Genomic DNA, 22,739 nt, shown 5'->3' with positions numbered 1-22,739 from the left:
AGGATCAAATTAGAAAGTATTTGTAAAGAACTTAGCACAATGCTTGGAACATAGAGACATGAATGAGCTCATGAAGAATTGCCTTAACTTTGTTAGTAAGATAGGAGGTGAGGATATATGCTGAGAAGACAGAATCAGAGATGGGTCTTGTAGGCTTGAAAAGAGATTTAAACAATCACTGAAGGGAGTAGAATAGAGAATCAATCAAGAAACAGTCAAAGTTTTGACTTACAGTGATGATGGCCCAGTTGTGTAAGAGGGGAGAGGAGATATTTTAATCAGAGAGGGAGATTTCAAAATTCAGCATCGTGGTAATTGCACTGCTTTGCTCATTTTCTTTTGAAGTATGGTTTCATTTTCTTCTATGGTTTTTCAATGATTTTACTTCTGCCCAGTGAACCATTTATGAATTGAATGTGAAGAGCCGCACTCCCTTTTAACCTCCCACACTACAGTTTTCTGCAAGTCTGATTTAATAATAGATTTTAGAATTTTTCAAGAATGTAAGTCAAACTTAACAAACTTTAAAGAATTTTCCTTCTTCCACCTGTTTTGTAAATCAAATCATTTTCCTTGCTCCAATTCTATAGCAAGTCTCATATTTAGGTTTCCAAATCTCAGTATCTGTGACTCACATCTGCCAGGTGAACTACCCTGGAATCCCCTTTATCTGGGCCTAGTGATTTTATAAGTATTGAGACTTGGAAGGTCAAAGATTTAAAGTGAGAAAGGGCCTTGGAGGCCATCAACTCAAACCCCTCCATTTTGACAAAAAAGGGAAATGAGACCTAAAGAGTCATACCTAAAGTGACTCACCCAGGATCACCCAGCTAGTAAGTCAAATTTGGACACAGGTCTTCTTGACAACAAATTCTGGTTTCAAACCACTATACTATATTACCTCTCACTCTCTCCATTTATATGGGGATTCAACTTCCTATTAAATATTTTGATTCTGAATTTCCAGTCTGAAGTTTGGACTAAGTGTGTCTGCCTTCTCTTTATCATCCTTTATCATTTTTCTATCCACTCTAAGTGTTCTTTTCTTTTATTTGATAACTCTATTGCCTCCAACATAGATTTTTATAATTCCTTTTTATATAAAAGGAATATAAATATATATAACAAAAACCTTAATAAACCCCATAAGCACTAAGGATCATTATCCCATCTCCCCTACTTGCACACAAGTCTGGTGCCTGAGCAAGGCAACATTGCCCTCTTAGAGGTCAGGAGAATTCTTCCTTAATGCAATCAGCTTGAGTTCCCATACCAATATGTTCTACTCAGAGTTAACCACTAGTGATTAGTGCCCCAGTACCATTTAGCCAATGAATATCAATTAGCTTTTACAAAGGGATATTTACTGCAAAAATATAGCAAGAATAAAAATTACAAAGCATTTCTCCCTAACACCTGGGGGAATACTTTCCCCAATACCACCTCTGCCTCTGGGAAATGTGGACTCAGACTTAAGACAGCTTCCTGATAGTACTCCTGATTCAGCATAGCCAATGGATAAATGACTGTAGATCCCTCTGAACTGTCTTTGATTCATTCACCTCTCCCTCTCTGGCTTCTGGCAAATTCCACCATGGATTTCACGGACCCAGCCTATAGTGCTTGCTTTTCTGGCTTTCCAAAGCTCAAGCATCATCTCCAACACAAACAGAAACCAAGAAGAGAGGCTTGTATTCACAGGTCACAGGTAGGCTTCAGGTGGGGAAAGGAGAGGCCCAAGTCCTCTCCCCATCCAAAGGCTTATAGATAGTACATGTCTCCCTCAAATGCAAGTTAAGGAAAATGCTTTGGTCAGTTATTGTCTTTTGAATGTGCCCCCAGTTCTGGCTCAGCAGCCAATCAGAAGTTCATCCCTTCACCACATGATAGATGACTGGAACCAGTTGTAAAATGTATGCATATGCTCCAAATAGGGGAGTGGTGTCCTTTCTTTAAGCATCATGACTTTCTGGAAAAGGCTCCCCAGCCTATTCCAAAAAGAATGGGTCCATGCTCTGAGGATGGTGCCCCCCCCCTTACATTCTCATTCTGAGTTATAACTGGAGATAGAAGTGTCCCCAGAGGCCATCTTACCCAAATGCGTTATTTTGCAAAAGCAGAAACTGAGACCCAAGGAGATTTAATGACTTGCCCAAGATCTCAGAAGTAGTAAGTACCAGAGACAAGATTTGAACCTAGGACCTTAACCAACAGGGACCATGTTTGTTTCCAGTCTACTTCACTGCTCTACAAGTCTCACATGATTTAGGACTTTGGTAATCCTAATTTTATTGTCATCTGAATCCTCATTTGCCTGTCCCTACTCCAGCTATCTACACACATCTTTTTAAATTCTGAGGTAGTCAAATGATTTTCCTAAGGATCAAATGAAATTCTCACAACAGTCTTTTCAGAGAAACAAGATAGGGCTTATTATCCTTTATTGTACAGATGAGAAAATTATTCAAGGTAGCAAAGCTTTTAAGCTTCTAAGGCAAAAATTAAGACTCTTCAGGTCCAGACTACCTCTATAATGACAGGGGCTAACACTAAAGTCTTTTTAGTTGATGAACCCAGGGTTTAGAGCTGGAGGGTATTTCAGAGGCTATGGAGTCCAACCTCATTTTCCAAATGAAAAAGCTTAGAAGTTAAGTAACTTTCCCAAGATCACTGAAGTAGTTAATATCTAAATCAGGATATGAACTCAGTCTTACTGATTCCAGTTCTAATTTCCCACCCATTATGCCATGCTGTTTCTTAAAAAGGATGGACTCTAGCTCCAAACAGCTAAGTAGACTAATCCTAGGAAAATTTTGATCTACAGTCAGACTGCATCTCAGGTATGTTAGCCTTCCTGAAAATGTATCCTGTTGATCATTCAGAGGACTGGCTCAGTTCCACTCACACACATTACTGTAAAAAGCCCTGTGAGCCTGTAACAGACTACCAGCAGAGTGGAAGCATTTTCTTTCTATGCAAAGGACAGAATCCTTTGTGATTTAATTTATGATTTTTAATTACTGATTCCAGATGGTGACAAAACATATAATGGAATGGGAAATACACTTAAGACACCCAGTCTTTGTATTAAAGAATCTTACAGGGAGAACAGGACCATCAAGGAGCTATCCACACAAATGAACATTTTAAGCTTTAAAACTGCACTAAGACTTTTGGGACATCTTGTATAATGCCCAAGGAGAGGCAATTTATACAGAGAGTTGGCTTTGGAGTTAGGAAGTAGGATCACTACTTGAGTGATCTTGGGAAAGTTACTTAACTTCTTCTAAGTTTTTTCATTTGGAAAATGAGGTGGTTGGACTCCATAGCCAAGTCCTGCCTCAGATATCTCCTGCCTGTGGGACCCTAGGTAAATCATTTAACCTTGAAGTGCTCCCCAAATAACTCTCTAAAATTATAAGTTGCAGAGAAATCAACAATATAAATCAGAGAAGGACATTCCCTTGCCCAGGAGTTCCCTACCCAAATGAAGTCATGGGTCTAATTTGTTTTTAAGTGCCACAGGAGGAGAAAGGAGTCCCTCAGGGCATTGGCAGGCTACCTTTGCAACGAATCGATCTTCTCCCAGTGTTAAATCACTTTCCAAAAAATGTTCTCTTACACTCAGGATAATCCAGAGAAGACTTCCTTATCAGAACGCGGTGACTTCTACATCACAGGTGACAGAGGCACTGTAGATGAAGATGGCTATTTCTGGTTCCTTGGTCGATCTGATGACATCATTAAAGCTTCTGGGTAGGCCTGCACATTCTGGGGGCTTCATGTTTCACAGTTACAGCCTTACCAGTTTCTAAGGGTATGTGCCAGAGTCAAGGACATATCTATGAGATGTGAGACTTGAATTTACCCTTAAATGTTAAGGGGCATGGACCAAGGGCTGTTTCAGGAGGACCGTGGGGATGCAGGGCCACAAAGCACAGTACCATATGTATTCCCCTGCAAACTTTTTATCCCAATAATATTGTAAAATAAAAATGTAAATAAAAATCTTTGTCACAATAAAAATATCACAAAAAAAATTAAATGGACACCATTTACCCCTTTGAAAAGAGAAAAAAAAGTCATACAATGAACACATAAGGGCTTGCTAAGGTGATTTTATTTGTAGAAATCTTGGGTTTGGGGGGTTTTAGCAACAACTGGTCCAAGCCATCCCTTTCTCCTCCCTGCCCCCACTAGATGCATCCACTGCACAGAGCACAGAGCTCAAGACAACCTATCTCATCAGTCCTTGTCCAAAAGAGTGGAGAGCTTCAGCACCATGGAGGGAGTCAGTCACTGTCAGGGTGGACGTGCTTCTCAGAAGTTACTTAGAGGGGAGTTTAAGGAAGAGAGGAATTTGAAGGGTAGCAAAGGGAAAGTTTTCAGACTAGAGCTGATGTAAGATCCCACTATGTAGGTCCAAGAAATATTGTCCTGTGGGACAGTTGTTGGAACCACCCTTTTCTGACAGTTCATAGGAACAATAGTCTTTTCAGAGACTAAAAGCCTATTTCCTCCTTCAGGTACCGGATTGGTCCCTCTGAAGTTGAAAATGCCCTGGCAGAGCACCCAGCTGTGGCAGAATCAGCAGTCATTGGCAGCCCAGACCCACTCCGAGGAGAGGTGAGGAAAGAGCCAAGACATAGTGAGTCCATAGAAGGTTATAATAGATGTCTTAATAATTATTAACTTCGAGGCCAAAACAACCCCAGGCAAAGTTCAAGAGCAATGGAAAAAATGGCCATGAGTACAGTTCCCCCATGTGGCTGGAAGACAATACTGCATTTTAAATGATTTTTTCCCCTTCTAGTCTGGTGCATCTGTGGGTATTTAACTCACTGTGGCTATGTCACTAACACTGGGCTGGGAGTTACAGAGGAGACATAATTTGTACAAGATACAGGTTTTGCTTTCACAGGACTTGCAAGTTTAGATAGATATAACCTATCTATGACTTTCAGAGAACAACAAAGTGCAAGAAGGAAAGGCAGTTTAAAGAATAAATTACATTACTAACAGTTATAATAATTCACATTTACATGACACCTGAAAGTTTATTAACTTCTCCTTCTTCAAAACAACTCTGGTCAAGGTCACACAAGTGATAATTGGAAATTCTCTTAACACTTCCCCAAACCACTCAGTCTATAAAAGAAAGAACCAAGAGAAATCATAGAATTTCAAAACTTGAAAGGACCTTTCAGAGTATTATGGGCTGAAGCAGTTCAGAAAGGACTCAAAGAAGAGACAGGACTTTTGCTGAGACCTGAGGGTAGAAATAATTTTAAAACAGCTAACATTTACAAAGTGCTTTGACATTTGCAAAGCTCTGTTAACTGCATTTTACATGTATAACCTTGCTCTAGTTTAGACAATTGTGTCTAATCAAAATTTTTATAATTATATTAATATATATTTAATATGTTTAATTAAATAATAATTAATAATGATTATTAAATTTTGATAAGCATATAATTTTACAATTACAAAGCACATATATTATTCACTTGATTCTCAACAAGATAGGCAGTACAAGCATTACAATTCCCATTTTACAGGTAAGGAAACTGAGGCATAGAGAGATGAAATGAATTACCCAACATCAAATTACTAGTAACTGGCTGAACTAGAACTCAAATCAAGATCTCCTGAAACTCAGTCCAATGCTGTTTCCATACTGAATGTGTTCTAAGAATGAATGAATGGATGGATTGACTTTAATATCTGCCTAAGTAAAACATAATGAAGACAAATGCAATTTATTCTAGAGCTGAAATACTTTGTAGGTCTACCCATACCACAGCACTCCCATCTGTTAGTGTGGATACCAGATTTGAATCCAGCACATAATGTTTGCCTCATTTAGGTGCTCAGAAAATCTTAAAAGTTAGATGAATGTTTAACAGACACCTCCTGTAGCTCCCTACCCTGGTGAAAATATACATTAAAATGCTCTCTGCAACACCCTTGACAAACTGTGTGTGAAAGGTGAATTTGAGCCAAGGTCCTCCTGACTCTAACACCATCATTCCATTGTTAAAGAGTTTTAATTATTCAGAAATTATTTCTTGTGTTGAACCATTCTCTGCCTCCCTCTACTATCCACCCACTGGTCCTAGCTCTACTCTCTGAAATCACATGGAATAAGTCCAATCCTTCTTCCACATGACAACTCTCTAAATATTTGAAGACAGTGAACATGTCCTTCCAAATCTTCTCTTCTGCAGTTCCCAGGTTCCCAAGTTCCTGCAATTATTTTCTTATGACCTAGTTTCCAGGCCCTGTAACATCCCAGACACCCTCTCCTGAACATATTCCATTAGAGTAATGCCCTTCTTAAAATGTGGCATTCAGAACTGGACTCAAGGTGAACTCCAGATGTGGTCCCAGAACAGAGATTAATGTGACCATTATCTCCCTTGATCTGTGCTTCTATTAATTTGGTCTAAGATTTTATTAATATTTTTTGACAACTGAATTATATGGTTGGCTCATTTTCAGCAAATGAATTAGTGATTTTACTGTAGCTAAAAGCTAAAAATGAACTGTATTAACCAAATTTGGCTATATAGTTCCCAGGGGTGACCTAAATCGTTGTCCATCTCATTCGTTTCTCTTCCTATAACCATACTTATTGTCTCTACATTCTTAAGAAATACAAAAAGGTTTAGAGACACAGTAATGGGTTGCATAATAATAATCCCTTGCATTTTTTATTTGAGGTAATCAGGGTTAAGTGACTTCCCCAGGGTCATACAGCTAGTAAGTGTCGGAGGCCGGATTATACACTCAGGTCTACCCTGACTTCAGGGCTGGAGTTCTATCCACTGAGACACTCAGCTGCCCCAATCTCTTATATTTGTATTGTACTGTATAGTTTCACAAGAGGCAATGTAGAAGAGTGAATAGAGATCTGGTCTTTGTCAGGAAGACCTGAGTTCAAGTCCAACCCCTGATATATCATAGATACATAAGCCATGGGCAAGTCTCAGTGCCTCAGGAATTTCTGTAAGATTATAATTCCAGATGACTTGCAGTCTGCATTGGTAGAGTGAGTTTCTACTTCAGAAGTTCGACTGCAGGAGTCAAAACCTCCATTCTCCCTTTCCTGGGGAAAAAAAAAATGCTTTCACATCTATTATACAATTCAGTTGAGCCTCACAAAAGCCGTGAACTAAACAAAACACAGACCACGTCCATTTTTCAGGCAATATGGAGTCGGAGGACAAGGGCTCAAATTCTGTCTTTGATTTTTGCTACCTGTGCAAGTCACTTGACCTGTGGTTAGACTAGATGGTCTCTGACGATTCCTCTGGTTCTAAATTTGTGATCTTATGACATAGCAGGGTTCAGTTTAGAAATCACTTTACCCCCACTCCCTTATGACATAGGTGGTACAATTATTATTTGTATTTTACAGATAGGGAAACTGAGGTTCAGAGAAACAGCATGATCTGCTAAGGTCACAAAAAGTTAGCTGAGACTAGGAACCAGACCCTCTGATTCCTGGAGTCCCATTGTTAAGATTGTCAGCTTCTTGAAGGCAGATATTGTCTTTTACGTCTTTTCATATCCTCAGCCATTAACACAGAGCTTAATCAGTGCTTACTGACTGGCCAACTGACCTCTTTAGCAACTCCATAGTTCTCTGCACACAGATCTTCCTTATTCTGGCCCCTAACTGAGCTGCATGTCCTATGTTATACTTTCCCTTCTGCCCACAAGTCACCCCTGATCTGCTCCAATCCCATAGGTGGTGAAGGCTTTTGTGGTCCTGACCCCAGAGTTTAGGTCCCATGACCCGGGCCAACTGGTTCAGGAGCTGCAGCAGCACGTTAAGAAAGTTACTGCACCCTACAAGTACCCCAGGAAGGTAAGGTCAGAATGGGAATGGGGGGTGTGGAAAGATATAGCCTTCTATCACTATCCAGTCTGTCTGAAATTCAGTTTAGTCTGAAGAACTGTGAATGGCTACCTGCACTGGCCTTCTATTTTTGTCAAAACTGTGCAGCCAAGGGAGGGAGCATGGGGATAGTTCATTTATCTGAGAAGAGTTGACTCCAGTTTCTATTTGACTTTGACACCACTGATATAAGGAAGTCCCAGTGAGGAAACTCTTGCCTCCAATGAAGACCAGAACCTGCTCTGCAACTTACAGTTTCAGAGACTTGCCTGAAACAGCAATGTCAAAGTCAAATATAAGCAGATCCCTGTGAGCTGCACATCGGCTTAGAAAACCACAAATTTGCACCATCTATGTTGTGCTGTATTTTTATTTATTTTGCTACACATTTTCCAATTGCATTTGAACGTGGTTGGAATGTCATCATTTTATAGGCTGCTTCGTCTGGGTACAAGTTTTGACATCTTTGCCCTGGGGTACTGAGAAATAGGTGACTTACCTAGGGATCACACAAGTAAAACATATCAGAAATTGAACATCAGTCCCAGTCATCACTTTCCATTACATCACACTGCCTCAAAACCCAACCATAAAAGATGCTTAAGCAATGCTTATTCATTCAAGTGGATTGACAAACCATTATTCAGGGATGCATGAACTTGGACTTGTGGGTTCCATCATTATACTAGGTTTATACCAAGTGACTAATGCCCTATACCAGGCCAGCTCTGTGGCTGATGATATGCTATTACCTGGCTGGGTTAGAAAGATCTTCTGAGACTGTGGAGCAAAGTTGAGTTCCCACAAGTAACTTCACACATAAAAAATGTCACAAAAATCATCCTCATGAAACTTTATTTCTGTCATGCACTTCAGGGCAGTATGTGGCACAATGGATAGAGTGCTGGATCTAATTCATCTTCCTGAGTTCAAATCTGGCCTCAGATACTTACTAGCTGTGCAACCCTGGGCAAGTCACTTAACCCTGTTCACCTGAGTTCTTCATCTGTAAAAAATGAGCTGGAGAATAAAATGACAAACCACTTAAGTATCTTTGCCAGGAAAACTCCAAATGGGGTCGTGAAGGGTCAGCATGTCAGTTCAGTCAATATGGCTTAAATGCTATAAAAAGGTTGCCTTCAAACAAGCAATGATATTCTGTCATCACATTTTTCCTCTTACTGGCCCACTTAATAGAAGGACAGATATCCTCAGCTAATTCTCTGTTAGGTCTAGGATCAAAGTCACACTTGAAAGCTTAGGGGGGACAGGGGGAGATGGGGGGGGAGGTGATAGAGAGTTTGAGGTGTGGGGGACTGAAGAAAGGTTTAGACAGAAAGAAAATATCTAAAATTGCTGTCTTCCTTGTCTTATCTTCTTGACAGAGGAGAATAGGGAAGAAGGAAGGGAAGAGAGAAATAGGGAGAAGGAAGAAAGGACCTATGGATGTTTTTCTGGAGTATTATACTTAGAAACCAACATTCAAGTCCTCTCTGACCCTAGCTGACCCTGGGCAACTCACATCTCTCTGTAAGCCTCATCTATAAAAATGGTTTTATATACGGTTTAGTTTTGTAGACAGAACTGGAAAGGACCTTAGAAGCTTAGCTGAACATCTAGTCCAACCCTAACATTTGATAGATGAGGACACTAGCTACTCATAAGGCTGTTGTGAGGAAAGTGTTTTGTAACCTCAAAACTTCCAAGTACTATGTCAACGTGAGATGGCGGTGTTTGTATTATGCACATTCTTCATCAACTTTGTCAGTCACCTCTTCAACTCATTGAAAGAGATTTAATACTGATTCTGGAAGGATTGTGTCTTTTCTTGATCAGGTGGAATTTGTCACAGCCCTGCCCAAAACCTCCACAGGAAAGATCAAGAGGAGCGAACTCCGGAAAAATGAACACAAGCTTAATCTGTGATGTACTTCTGGAATCTGTCTCACATTACACTAGAACATTTGCCTCCCTTAAGAGGAGTCTTTGTCAGCTGTATGCAAGCATTTAAGCAATATTATGCTGGAATAAAGAGATCAGGGTTCTCTCCCAGGCTTTACAAGTGCCCATAAAAATTTATTTCTAGTTGTGATTTTGAGTGTGCCACAGAATCAAACCCCAAAAGTTGTAGGATTTTATCTTTGGTGATAATTGACCACAATAGCAGCTAGACAGTGCAGTGGATAGAGTATTGAGCCTGGAGTCAAGAAGACTCATCTTTCTGAATTCAAATCTAACCTCAGACTCTATCTAGTTGTTTGACCCTGAGCAAGTCACTTAACCCTGTCTGCCTCAGTTTTCTCATCTATAAAATGAGAAGGAAATGGCAAACCGCTGGAGATGCGTGACCCCAAATGGGGGTCGCAAAGAGTTGGACATGACTAAATAAGAACAACAGAACCAGTTAAGAAGAAAAGTTATTCGGGTCTATGAAAGGAAGTTTATCATTAGGTCACAACTTAACCCCATCAGCAGAACCTAACTCTCTATTCCTTCCTAACTGTACTATTAGCCATTCCTCAAACACCCTATTCCATCTCCTGCCTTTGTGTTTCTGTCCAATCTACTGTTACCTTGCCTTAGATGAATGCCCTCCTCTTCTCTTTGCCTTAGAATCCTTAGCTCCCTTCAGAGCCCAGCTCAGGCATCACCTCCTATTTAAAGCCTTTCTTGATATCCTGAGTCCTCTATACCTCCTCAAATAATCTTGCATTTATTGTGTCTCTTAGATCCCTGTAAGATCCTTGAAGACAAAGACCTTTTGGTTTTTATAGACCTAGTGCCCAGTACTTAATAAATGCATGCTGAATTGAATTAGGCTTTGGGCACCTAGTAGGGGTGCCCAATGTAATGATGACACTGAGGATGCATGGTGTTCATAGGATTATGGGTACAGAGCTGGAAAAGACCCCAGATGCCATCTGGTTCAACCCCTCATTTTTGCAGATGAGGAAACTGAGCCCCTGAGAAGTTAAACAGTTAGCACAAGGTCACAAAAGCAGTCTTAGAGGCAGAATTTGAATTCAAATCATCTGATTCCAAAGTCTACCATGCCACACAACCTCTTAATTGCTGAATCATCAGGTCACAGCTCATCTAAGTTTCCTAGCATAAATTTCTATTGACACATCTGCTTTTCCACAAGAAGTCAAAGTTACTCTCTTACCTTAGTGCCTAATTCGTGACTTCCTGCAGGTCTGACCCTTTTCTCTGTAGTACTCAAGAGCTGCTATTCCACTCCTTATTTCTACTAATATTTGATGTACAATTTGAAAAACAAAATCAGCCCAGGAAAAAGACTTTCCTCTTTTTGCTCCTTTAGCTCCCTCAATATATTTGTTAGACTTGGACCATTTATTTCCTTGACTCAATCAAGCAAGGCCAAAGGTCTTGACAAATAATTTAAAGTTCATTTTTATTGATGCATTTTAATAGATTTACATCACTTAGAATTATACATTTTAAGCTGGTAGGAACCTAAGAAGGTATCTAATCCAACACAACAATTATAGATGAGAAAATTGAGGCCCAAAGAGGTTAAAGACTTGGCCTAATATCACACAGGTGAATAGTAGAGAAAATGTGAGAACTTGCCAAGTACACACATATTGCACAACCACCTCCACAACTAGAAGCCTGCCTTGTAACAGAGAATTATGGTTAAGAACTAATCTACTCACTTGCCCTTCCTGATGATGTATTCCTCAGTCTTTACCTGTAGCCTATAGAGGTCTATACCTCCACAGTCTATACCTCTCTGCCAAAAGGAGGGAAAGAGATATGCTTCACCATCAGTTCCTTGAATATATGACTGGTCACTGTATGGATCAAAATTTTGATGTCTGTTAGTGAGTTTTTTATGTTATTGAAGGAATTGTACGCTAAATTATTTACATTATCAAGGTAATTGTATATGCTATCCTGGTTCTACTTACTTTTGTATCATTTCATGTCTTCCCAAGTTTCTCTGAATTCTTTATGTTATTAATACATTAACATAAAATAACAGTTATTTGCATATTATCTCCCCTATTAGATTACCTTCAGGGGCAGGTACCATTTTTGCCTTTCTTTGTATACCCAGGACTTTGCACAATGCTTGGCATATAGCCAGTGCATAATAAATGCTTGCTGACTGACAACTGGATTTTAAAGTTCAGGTAAAATGTCATCTCCTTGAATCTGCCCCAGTCAGAAGTTATCTTCCTCTTCTACCTCTAGTTATTCTCTTTACCTCTTTTAGAATGCTATATAAATGTCAGTTCCTATAATGGTCATTTTCTTTTTGACCCTTTCAGAGAGAGCAAACACATTTAGGTCTTAGGTCTGAACAATGCAATTCTTATAGTATGGTAATCCATTAAAACTTTGGTATGGTATAGGATATATGATACAGTATGGTAATCTATTAAGAAATCTTCAGGTGCTCTAAGTGGGGCTGTGCTAAAAAGAGGTGAATCAAATCCAATTCAAATCAGGTAAACAGACATGAAACTAGCAGGATCTTGACTTTGGATTACTAAAGCCACAAATAAGCACAGAGCCAGGTCCCAGTAGGTCACTGGGCACAGTGACTGGGCCAAACTGTGTGCACATGTTAGGGCCCTCAAAGAAGCCAGAAACCAGCATTCCTTTTGTAACCAAACCAGGAAACAGGGTTGCTTCCTGATGGGTGACAACTTATCTGAGGGGGAAGAGATGAATCAGGTCTAAAACAAAGTTGCTCTCTGGAAATAGAGAGTAAAGATATACAATGAAGAAATTTTTGAATAGAATGCCAAAATATTATGGATTAAGAAAAGTCCGTGAAACATCAGAGATCAGAGTAACTGATTTGTACATGAAGTACAAATATAGCTTTAAAAAAAAGAGTAGATTGGCCATAAGAACTAAAGGAATGTCTGGAACAAAAGCTTAAAAATAAAAAATAAAAGCTCTAAAGGGGAAAAAAAATGAAAGGAAAAGAAATGGCTTTGCACAAAATGTAGAAAATCTTGCCCAAGTAGCATACTCCCTGAAAAATAGAATAAAGCAAATAAAATTCAATAATTTCACCATGGAACAAAGAATATTAAGACAAAGTCAGAAGACTGAAAATGTAGATGTCCATGCAAGGCATATTTTATTAAAAAAAACTGACTGTGAAACAGGTTGAAAAGATATCACTTAAAATTCATCAGACTCTGTGAAAACAAAAACTCCCAAAAAATTGATACCACATTTTAAGATATCTCAAAAGAATCTTGCCAGATCTATTAGAACTAGAAAGGAGCTACAGTTCCCACCTGAAAGTAATTCCAAGATGAGGGAACTTCCAGGAACAACATAGCCAAAAGCTTCCTGCTCAAAGACAAAATGCTGCAAGAATACCAAAAAAAAAAAAAAAAAAAGCTAAGTATCAAGGAACTACAGTCAAAATCACAAAAACCTGTGCAACAACTAATATAAAAATCTTAGAATCCAATATTGTCAAAGGCAAAAGAAAAAAGGCTTACAACCAAAACAACCTGTTCTATAAAACTGTGTATTAGAGAATGAAATGATGAATTAGTCAATTTCTCTGGATCTTTTAAGTCTTCAATCTTCACAAAAAAAAAAACAAACAAACGTTGAAGTAAGAAAATGTAGAATAAAATAAACTAAACTGAGACAGCTAGTTGATGTAGTGGATAGCACATTGGGCCTGGAGTCAGGAAGATCTGAATTCAAATCCAGCCTCAGATACTTACTAGCATTGTGACCTTGGACAGTTCACCTAATATCTTCATTTTTCTAAACTCTAAAATGGAGATAATAAAAGCACCTAATAGAATTGCTGCGAGGATAAAATGAGATAATATTTGAAAAGTACTTCAAATAGTACTTTTAAAATTCTTGTTCCCCAAATCCAGAGAAGAAGTAACAACCTAGAAAAAGTAAAATCCCTTAATAATTAGCACTGAAGAACTCTTAATTCTTAAAGGGTTCACTCAGCACTCCTACTGCAACTAGATTCTACATGTCCATAGCAGGAACACAAACTACCTTGAAGGCCTGTGCCTGGGACTTCTTTTGGGATTCCCTCTCCTACCTCCACTGCAGATACTCTACCAAAATCCATCCCTACATCCACCCTGATCAGCTACATATAACTGAGGAGGAAGACAGAATTGTAAATGTTCTACCTTCTGACTGTCTAATCTAAGGATAGGAATCCCCAAGGCTACAAAGACTATGCCCTAAATACCCTGCCCACCTTACCTTCATGTGGTAATAAAAAAAAAAAAAAAGCATCAGATGTTGATTCAACCTAGTCAAAATAAAGAAAAGAGAACAAAGGAGTAAACAAGCATAGAGGGGGGAGTGGGAAGAGGCCATCTCAAAAGTCTCATTTTTAACAGAGCTAAGTGAGAGAGACAGACACATAAATACCCAGAAACAGATAGACACACAGACAAAGATGGAGAGAAACAGACAGAAACAAAGACATGCAGAGATAGAGAAAGAGAAAGAGAGAGATAGAGAGAGAAAAAGGGAGAGAGAAGCTTGTGTAGGAATACATTAGAGAAATAGGCAGGGACAAGGAGAAGAGTAGGGTTTAAGAGAAAGAGGGTAGAGTTGGGCAGGAATTAGTCACAAGTAAAACAAGCTTCATCCCCAGAAGGCTAATCATAAAGGGAGGACTGAAAAGGGGAAAGGGGGGAATAAAAATATAAGAATCAGTGATTAGGTTCTGGTTTGAATAAAGAGAAGAGGAGCAAGAAGTACAAACAGACTGTTTCAATTATAATTTACTAGGGTCGATCTCACTTTTCCTTCCCCCAGTTTCTTCTGCTTTGTAATGAAGAAAATGGGGGAAAGACTTATATGATCTGATGCTGAGCAAAAGGAGCAGAACCAGAACTTTATATACAGCAACAACCACAGTATGTGAGAGTTTTTTCTGGTAGATTTGAAACTTCGTAACAATGCAAGGACTTAAAAAAAAATTCCCAGTGGTCTTCTAAGGCAAAATGCCTTCCACATCCAAAGAAAGAACTATGGAATCCAATCGCAGAATGTAGCAGATCATTTTTTGCGTGTGTCTATTTTGTTTTGGTTTGTTATATGATTTCTTCTATTCATTTTAATTCTTCTATACAACACAACTATAGTGAAAATGTATTTAATAGGAAAGTATGTATAAAACCTATATAAAATTGCATGTCATCTCGGGGAGGGAGGAGGGAGGCATGGGGGAGGGAGGGAAAATAATAATCTAAGTCATATAGTAGTGATTATAGAACACTGAAAATAAATAAAATTAATTTAAAAAAAACTAGAAAAGCAGAAAATCAAAAAACCCAAGTAGAAACAAAAAAGTCTTTCTGAAAATCAAAGAGATAAAATCAAAAACAGCAAAAAAATATTCACAATGACATTGTTATTATGTTCAGTTTTAACGAATGCATTCTTCAACCCCACTATAACATTAGACCATGACAGCCTCACCCACTTATCCCAGTCTTTACCAAAGCAGCTTTTATTCTCCCTTGCTGGCTTAGCTAGTCTGTGATCCAAACATCCCCATCCTCACCATGAAAGTTTCACTCAGTTTTGTTCCCAATGAACAACACTATGTAACCTTTTTAAATCATAATCTTACAGTAGAAGAAACTTTGAGCCAAGAGGCCATGGATGCCCTGTTTATGAGAACAGCAACAAAATAATGAAGCTGCAGAAAGAGGGGAGAGACTCAACTTGGAAGTAATAGCGAACAGGAGTAGTCATCCTACATCCCTGGGGTCAGGGTGAGAAAAGACATTGTTCAGTCAGGAAAAAGAACATGAAGAGAAAAAGGTAGACTAGTCCATTACTATCCAGTCTCCTAGTTATACCAAAATAGCTAAAGGAGGCTTATCTTCAGGGTCTCAGTTAGGCACAGTATCAATTAAGGAACAAGAAAATAGCTTTCCTGCCCTACAGATCTATTTCCATCACATTCCTTATGCCTGAGACACCTTTAACCAAAGACAAAGCCTTTCTGCACCCACCGAGACTAGTGAAAATAGTCCTTAACTGCTCCCTCTAGCCTCTCAACTGTCTCTAATTTATATTTAATACCACTGCCAAAAATAATTTTCTTAATGAATCATTGAGATTACATAATTTCCATACACAAAAACCTTCACAGGCTTCCAATTGTATTTGGGGCTATAGACTCCTTAACCTGGCTTTCTAGACCCTATACCATCTGATTCTACCCTACCATCCTAGCTTTATTTCTCATTGCTACCCTTTACAAATTCAATGAGCCAGACAAATGGAACTATTTGTCCTTATTTCCAATATACAAACTATATAACCACAGGTAAGGGAGGTACATACCATTCATCCTTAGCTCCAGTCTTCCCCCAAAATACCTTGCACAAAAAGATATTTTAAGACAGTGATAAAATTCCCTCTCTCAGCAGTACTTTGGGGCATAAAAGTCCTTCACCCCCAAGAAAGACAGTCACTCAGTTCTGGGTCGTTGTCCTAAATGATATTATGTCATTTCCATTAGGTAATACCTACTGTGTACCCTGTCTTCAAAGAATTCTGAGTTCTTAAGAGACTTTGTTGATGATGTGGCTGTATATTAGACTTATATGCTCTTGAAACACATCTCACCTAAAATTTCTATGTACATGATCATTTAATTACACCCCTGAACTAAATATGGACCCTGATTAGTATCACCAGGAAGGGGCTGCAAGAACTGGACACATGAATGGCAGGATATGGCAAGAGTGGAAATAAAGAGCAGGAAAAAATGAAATAATAATAGTAGCTAGCATTTATACAGCCCTTTAATGTTTGAAAAGTACTATATGTGTGTACATGTATGTGTATATATATATGTGTGTATGTGTGTATATAATATATGTATATATAAAATCTCATTTGATCTCAACAACTCTGCTGATTTTGTAGATAAAGAAACTGAAGTCAAAATACTCTCCACAGTCACAGAGGAAAGAAGGAAGGAAGGAAGGAAGGAAGGAAGGAAGGAAGGAAGGAAGGAAGGAAGGAAGGAAGGAAGGAAGGAAGGAAGGAAGGAAGGAAGGAGGGAAGGAGGGAAGGAGGGAAGGAGGGAAGGAAGGAAGGAAGGAAGGAGGGAAGGAGGGAAGGAAGGAAGGAAGGAAGGAGGGAAACAGGGAAGGAAGGAAGGAAGGAAGGAAGGAGGGAGGGAGGGAGGGAGATCCATCTCTTGTTGTACAGTCCCTTTTCTCCACTCATACAGCCAACACTCTGTTGTAGGCCCTCATATCCTCACACCTGGACTACTGCAATAGCCTTGTGATTGACTTGCCTCAAGTGCTTCTCCACTCCAATTCATCCTCCACTCAGCTGCCAAAGTGATCTTCTTCATGCTCAAGTCTGAACATGTCACCCCACCCACTACTCAACAAATTCCAGGGACTCTCTTTGGCTTCCAGAATCAAACATAAAACACTTGTTTGGCTTTTAAAGCCCTTCCTCCCTTTCCAGAATTCTTTCACTTTACTCCTTTCTCAGTACTCTAGGATCTAGCAACACCAGCCTTCTTGCTACTCCTTGCAAAGAATGGAAAGGAAAGGATACAGAAAAGAACATTCAACTTAGTAGAGTAAGCTATCACCTTCAAAGGTTTCCTTCCTACAAACTATTCTACATTTGTTACATGAAAATTGTCTTATCTCCTTAGCCACATCCCAGGCTCCATCAAGACATTAGCTATATTATCCACTTCTCTCACCTTCCAACACTGGATAAACTACTAAGCACCTAGGAGAAAAATAAATACTTATTGATCTGATGTAACTTGACTGCATCTAAGAAGTTCTCTGTGTGGGAGACAAATATAAGCCTGGTGTAAGCTACATGACTAAGAGGCTGGAGGAAGGCAGGTTTGCCCTATAGTCAGTCATTCTGTTAGTCAACAGGCATTTATTTATCTGCCAGGCACTGTGTTTTGTACTAGGGCTACAAAGAAAGGTAAAAGACAATCTTTGTCCTCGAGGAGCTCAAGGTCAAATGGGGAGACAACTTGCAAACAATTATATGCAAACAAGCTACAGACAGGATAAACTGGATATAATTAGAGGAGAGAAGGCACTAGAATTAAAAGGGATAGTTTGCTGTAGGAAGCTTCCTGTAGATGATAGATTTTACCTGGGACTTCATGAGGCAGAGTTGAAGGGAGAGAGTATTCCATGCATGGGGGACAGGCAATGAAAATACCCAGAGCCAAGAGATGGAGTGTCATGTTCAAGGTTCAGCAAAGAGTCCAGTGTTACTAGATCAAGTTCGGTGAAGTGTGGGGCAGGTAGGGGGTGGGGATTGAAGGGGGTAAGGTGTAAGACTGGACTAGGTTATGAAGGACTTTGAATGCTAAACAGAGGATTTTATATTCAGTCCTGGAGGTGGTACTAGCCACTGGAGTTTATGAGTAGTGGGATGTTGACCTGGATATTTGATTAAAGGAAGCAAACAGGGTGGTGATATGTAAATTCATATTGCTTATTCCCTTAAAGCTAGTCTAAGCTAGTGAACTTGTACAAGGAACCAAAATATAAGTTCTGACTGACTGATGAAAAAATGATCATGCTTAAAATTGCTTTAGAACAATTCCAGAATGTCTGTGTCCCTCAGATTTACGGTCTCTATATGTGTTTAACTATACCACAAGAAAGGAATTTTCTTAGTTGAATAAGTTGTAAATACATAAGAGAGTTGACAAAGTGTCAATTGAAATTACAACCCAGGATATCTGTGTTTTCTTTACTATTAACGTGCCATAACACAGCATATGTCAATAAAATATTAAAATCCTGAAAAAGTATCATCATTCAAAGTAGTATCTCAGGTTAAGAGTCTCATTCTTAAACAGAGGAAAAAATACTCTTAAGTCAACCCCATCTGGCCTTATTGACATAGGAAGAAGTGTTCTCTGAATTTACTCAGAGAACAAAGAAGCTGTTAGGTCCAGGCTCTTCTTCTGATTGATTACTTCAGGCTCGGGCCTTTATTAAAGTCCAAAAATGATATAAAATAATTATCTTTTCCTCCTTTTGGCCAAAGGCAAGCTGAAGGTTTCATCCTTACACCTCTCTTCCTCAGGGGGAAGTTCTAAAAATCCTTATCGAAGTGGATTTGGGTTTTTTTCCAACTGCTTCCTAAAATAGGAGCCACTAAAGATAAGGCCAAATTCTTTGTCAGACTCATAGGGTGAGTGGGGAGATGGGAGGAGTTGCCCTTTCCCTGTGATTGGAAATCCCCAGACATGGGCAGCCACTGCAAAGCAATGTGAATAAGCAAAAGGAGCAGGCTGCAAGGGGAATCAAGGTAGGGAGCATGATGGGAGTATAGAGCAACTAAGTAAAAGTAAGCTAAAGCTACCAAAGATCTAAGCAACCAGTCTTGGGTATGCAGAGGGGTCAGGTAGGGAGAAAGCTGTTCTTGCCAGTCTGGTCAGGATTCTTGGAAAAGCTGTCCACATCTGATGTCATCTTTTTTAGCTCTCCTTGGAAACTGGAGGATAACGTCTCCTATGGGCTCAGATGTCCACTTAGGAGAAGGGGTAACAGTTGTGACAGATGGATCCAAGATTCCATATAGTCAGATAAACCAGACAGGGGCTCACGGAAAACATATGATTTGATAATTGAGAGGAAACAGCACAACAGAGCTAACCTGGCTAAAGGCACCTATAAAAGGTTCAGTTTCCCAGCCATGCAGGGGTAGGTTCAAACAACACAATAAAGTTTTTCTCACAATTCACAAAATTGCATTTTTACATTAGGTCATGTACAGATTAAACTTAGATGGCTCACAATAGACTAGTTTTGAGAAGGGGAATTTACACGTCACCAAAATAACCAAGAAAAACTTAAACAGGAACCATACAAACCAATACAATCATTATTAACAATGTTAACTAACATTAAATTCCTTGTGTCCTGGTTATCTATTCCCAATGTCCATTTAAGCAGCACTTTTTGAATCCCAGATATCTCATGTAGTTATCTGATCCCTAGACATCCTTTTTTTGACAATAGTTTTTATTCTTGGAATAGTTCAAAAAGAAAGTTCTTCTTCTATGGTTCAGATCTAGAAGTTCCCAGATAGGTCTGACATTACAAATTAGTACAATCACTTAATTTTGGTTCTCCATTTTTGAAACTTTGAGAATTTCAGTTGGTATTATTTGCTGTTTCTGTCTTTACCTAAATCCTGTAATTAGTATGAGAATCTTTTTAAATGTGAGGATTCCAGCCGTAAAATGAGCTCATCTGTCTTTTAAATTATCAGATAGATACTTGAAGAAAGGAAAAAAGTAATTTCACTTACTTTTACCACTATCTTACATAATTTTTGTGCAATAATCCAAATTTGAGATCTTATTATCAAAACATGATAAATTTTAGAAGCCAATCATATATGTCTGTATATAATTCTTAGAGGAATCAGTCTGATCCTGTTGCTTTTCCTCAAAATTTGCCATCCCATCTAATTAGACATCTATCACCGTCCATCTTTGTCTTATTACTTTGTCTAATCGTTTTCTACTTTGGAGGATGTTATCTCTATATTATATTTATTTGGCCATGAATATAGGTTAAAGTCGTAAGCTTTTCATTCTTGCATCCTATTATAGTAACTTAGAGATGTTCCAATATCCATCCATTGCCCAATAGATTTAGCATTGCAACTTCTTGATTATAGAAATTTGTATAAAAGTAAAAGAGGGATAATGTCATATATCTTAAGAGAAGGAAAGGACTTTCTTAGCACTGTCGATTCCAGGTATGAGTCAGTATCTGACATCCAATCATGTGATCACTAGGTGCTGAAAGCAGGGCTTAGGAATAATCAGGTGGGGAATTTTCCTTTTCAGAAAGGAAATAGCAAAACTGGGAAATAGAGTTAGAAAGATCCTACCTAGAGCATTTCCAACGCTGCCTTCAAAACTTTCCCAGACATCTACCTTTAGCAGTTTTCACCCTGCAGTCCACACCACATTTATAACAACTCAGACAATTATTTCTATAATCAGACTTAAAACAATAATAAATTTCAGTACTATAAAGTCTTAAACAGCAAAGGAATATGGGTTAGTATCCTACAAATAGTGTCATCTCAAATTTGATTGAGTTATTATCAAATCAAGTTACATAATTTTTCTGTCTTCCTAAAATACTTCCTTTTACTCTCTCAACAAAGTTAAACCATCCGAATCCTATCCAGAGCAACTATCCTAGGGACAGGAGGGGTATGGATAACCTATTTGTCCTCAAACCCTCTTATCTGTCTCCCCTATTTTCTTTTTTTCTTTATATTTATTTATCAATTTTTAGTTTTCAACATTCATTTCCACAAGATTTTGAGTTTCAAATTTTCTCCCCATCTCTACTCACCCTCACCCTGAAATACCATGCATTCTGATTACCTCTTCCCACAATATGCTCTCTCTTCTATCACACCCCTCCTTTCCCTTATCCCCATCTTCTCTCTTTTCTTGTAGGACAAGATAGATTTCTATACCCCATTACCTGTATTTCTTATTTCCCAGTTGCATACAAAAAAATTTCTCAACATTTATTCCTATATCTTTGAGTTCTAACTTCTCTCCCTTCTTCCCTCCCCACCCATCCCCACTGAGAAGACAAGCAATTCAATATAGGCTATATATGTGTAGTTTTGCTAAAGGCTTCCATAATAGTCATGTTGTGAAAGATGAATTATATTTATCTCCATCCTATCCTGCCCCCAATTTATTCTATTTTCTCTTTAGACCTTGTCCCTCCCTAAAGTGATTACTTCTTATTAGCCCCTCCACTCATTTGCCTTCCCTTCTATCATCCCCCTACTCCACTTATCCCCTTTTCCCTACTTTCCAGTAACATAAGACAGATTTTCATACCAAATTGTGCATATTATTCCCTCCTTAAGCCAAATGTGATGAGAGTAAGCTTCACTTTTTCCCTATCACCTTCCCCATTTTCCCTTCCATTGAAAAAGCTTGTTCTTGCCTTTTTTATGAGAGATAATTTGCCCCATTCTATTTCTCCCTTTTTCCTCCCAATATATTCCTCCCTTACACCTTAATTTTATTTTTTTAGATATCATCCCTTCCTATTCAACTCACCCTGTGACCTGTGTCTCTCTCTCTAAATATGTATACATATATATGTATGTATGTATGTATGTATGTATGTATGTATGTATAATCCCTCCAACTACCCAAATACTGAGAAAAGTTTCAAGAGTTACAAATATTATCTTTCCATGTAGGAATGTAAACAGTTCAATTTTAGTAAGTCCCTTACGATTTCTTTTTCCTGCTTACTTTTCATGCTTCTCTTGATTCTTGTGTTTGAAAGTCAGATTTTCTATTCAGCTCTGGTCTTTTCATCAAGAATGCTTGAGAGTACTCTAGTTCATTGAATGACCATTTTTTCCCCTGAAGTATTATATTCAGTTTTGCTGGGTAGGTGATTCTTGGTTTTAATTCTACTTCCTTTGACTTCTAGAATATCATATTCCAAGCCCTTCAATCCCTTAATGTAGAAGTTGCTAGATCTTGTGTTATCCTGATTGTATTTCCACAATACTCAAATTTTTCTTTCTGGCTGCTTGCAATATCTTCTCCTTGACCTGGGAACTCTGGAATTTGGCTACAATATTCCTAGGAATTTTTCTTTTCAGACCTCTTTCAGGAGGTGATCAGTGAATTCTTTCAATATTTCTTTTACCCTCTGGTTCCAGAATATCAGGGAAGATTTCCTTGAGAATTTCATGAAAGATGATTTTTAGGCTCTTTTTTTGATCATGACTTTCAGGTAGTCCC

The 22,739-nt window shown here is 38.6% G+C and overlaps 1 protein-coding gene across 3 annotated transcripts in view; it reads left to right on the top strand.

Moving 5' to 3' along the window:
- Nucleotides 1–12,053, top strand: part of LOC140497246 (acyl-coenzyme A synthetase ACSM1, mitochondrial-like) — a 53,866-nt gene extending 41,813 nt beyond the window's left edge. For 2 of the 3 annotated variants that reach the window (XM_072597968.1, XM_072597967.1), the window contains exons 11-14: nucleotides 3,629–3,756; nucleotides 4,527–4,626; nucleotides 7,757–7,876; nucleotides 9,743–12,053. In XM_072597968.1, coding sequence (XP_072454069.1) covers nucleotides 3,629–3,756; nucleotides 4,527–4,626; nucleotides 7,757–7,876; nucleotides 9,743–9,832 — 438 coding nt within the window. In that variant the 3' untranslated portion in view covers nucleotides 9,833–12,053. The remainder of the gene's footprint in view (nucleotides 1–3,628; nucleotides 3,757–4,526; nucleotides 4,627–7,756; nucleotides 7,877–9,742) is intronic. The other variant, XM_072597969.1, reaches the window with a different exon arrangement.
- Nucleotides 12,054–22,739: the final 10,686 nt, after the last annotated feature.

This window comes from Notamacropus eugenii, chromosome 3 (assembly GCF_028372415.1).
Source record: "Notamacropus eugenii isolate mMacEug1 chromosome 3, mMacEug1.pri_v2, whole genome shotgun sequence".
NCBI lineage: Eukaryota > Metazoa > Chordata > Mammalia > Diprotodontia > Macropodidae > Notamacropus > Notamacropus eugenii.
Note: the sequence above shows the minus strand (reverse complement) of the source record. Positions and strands in the feature narration are given on the sequence as shown.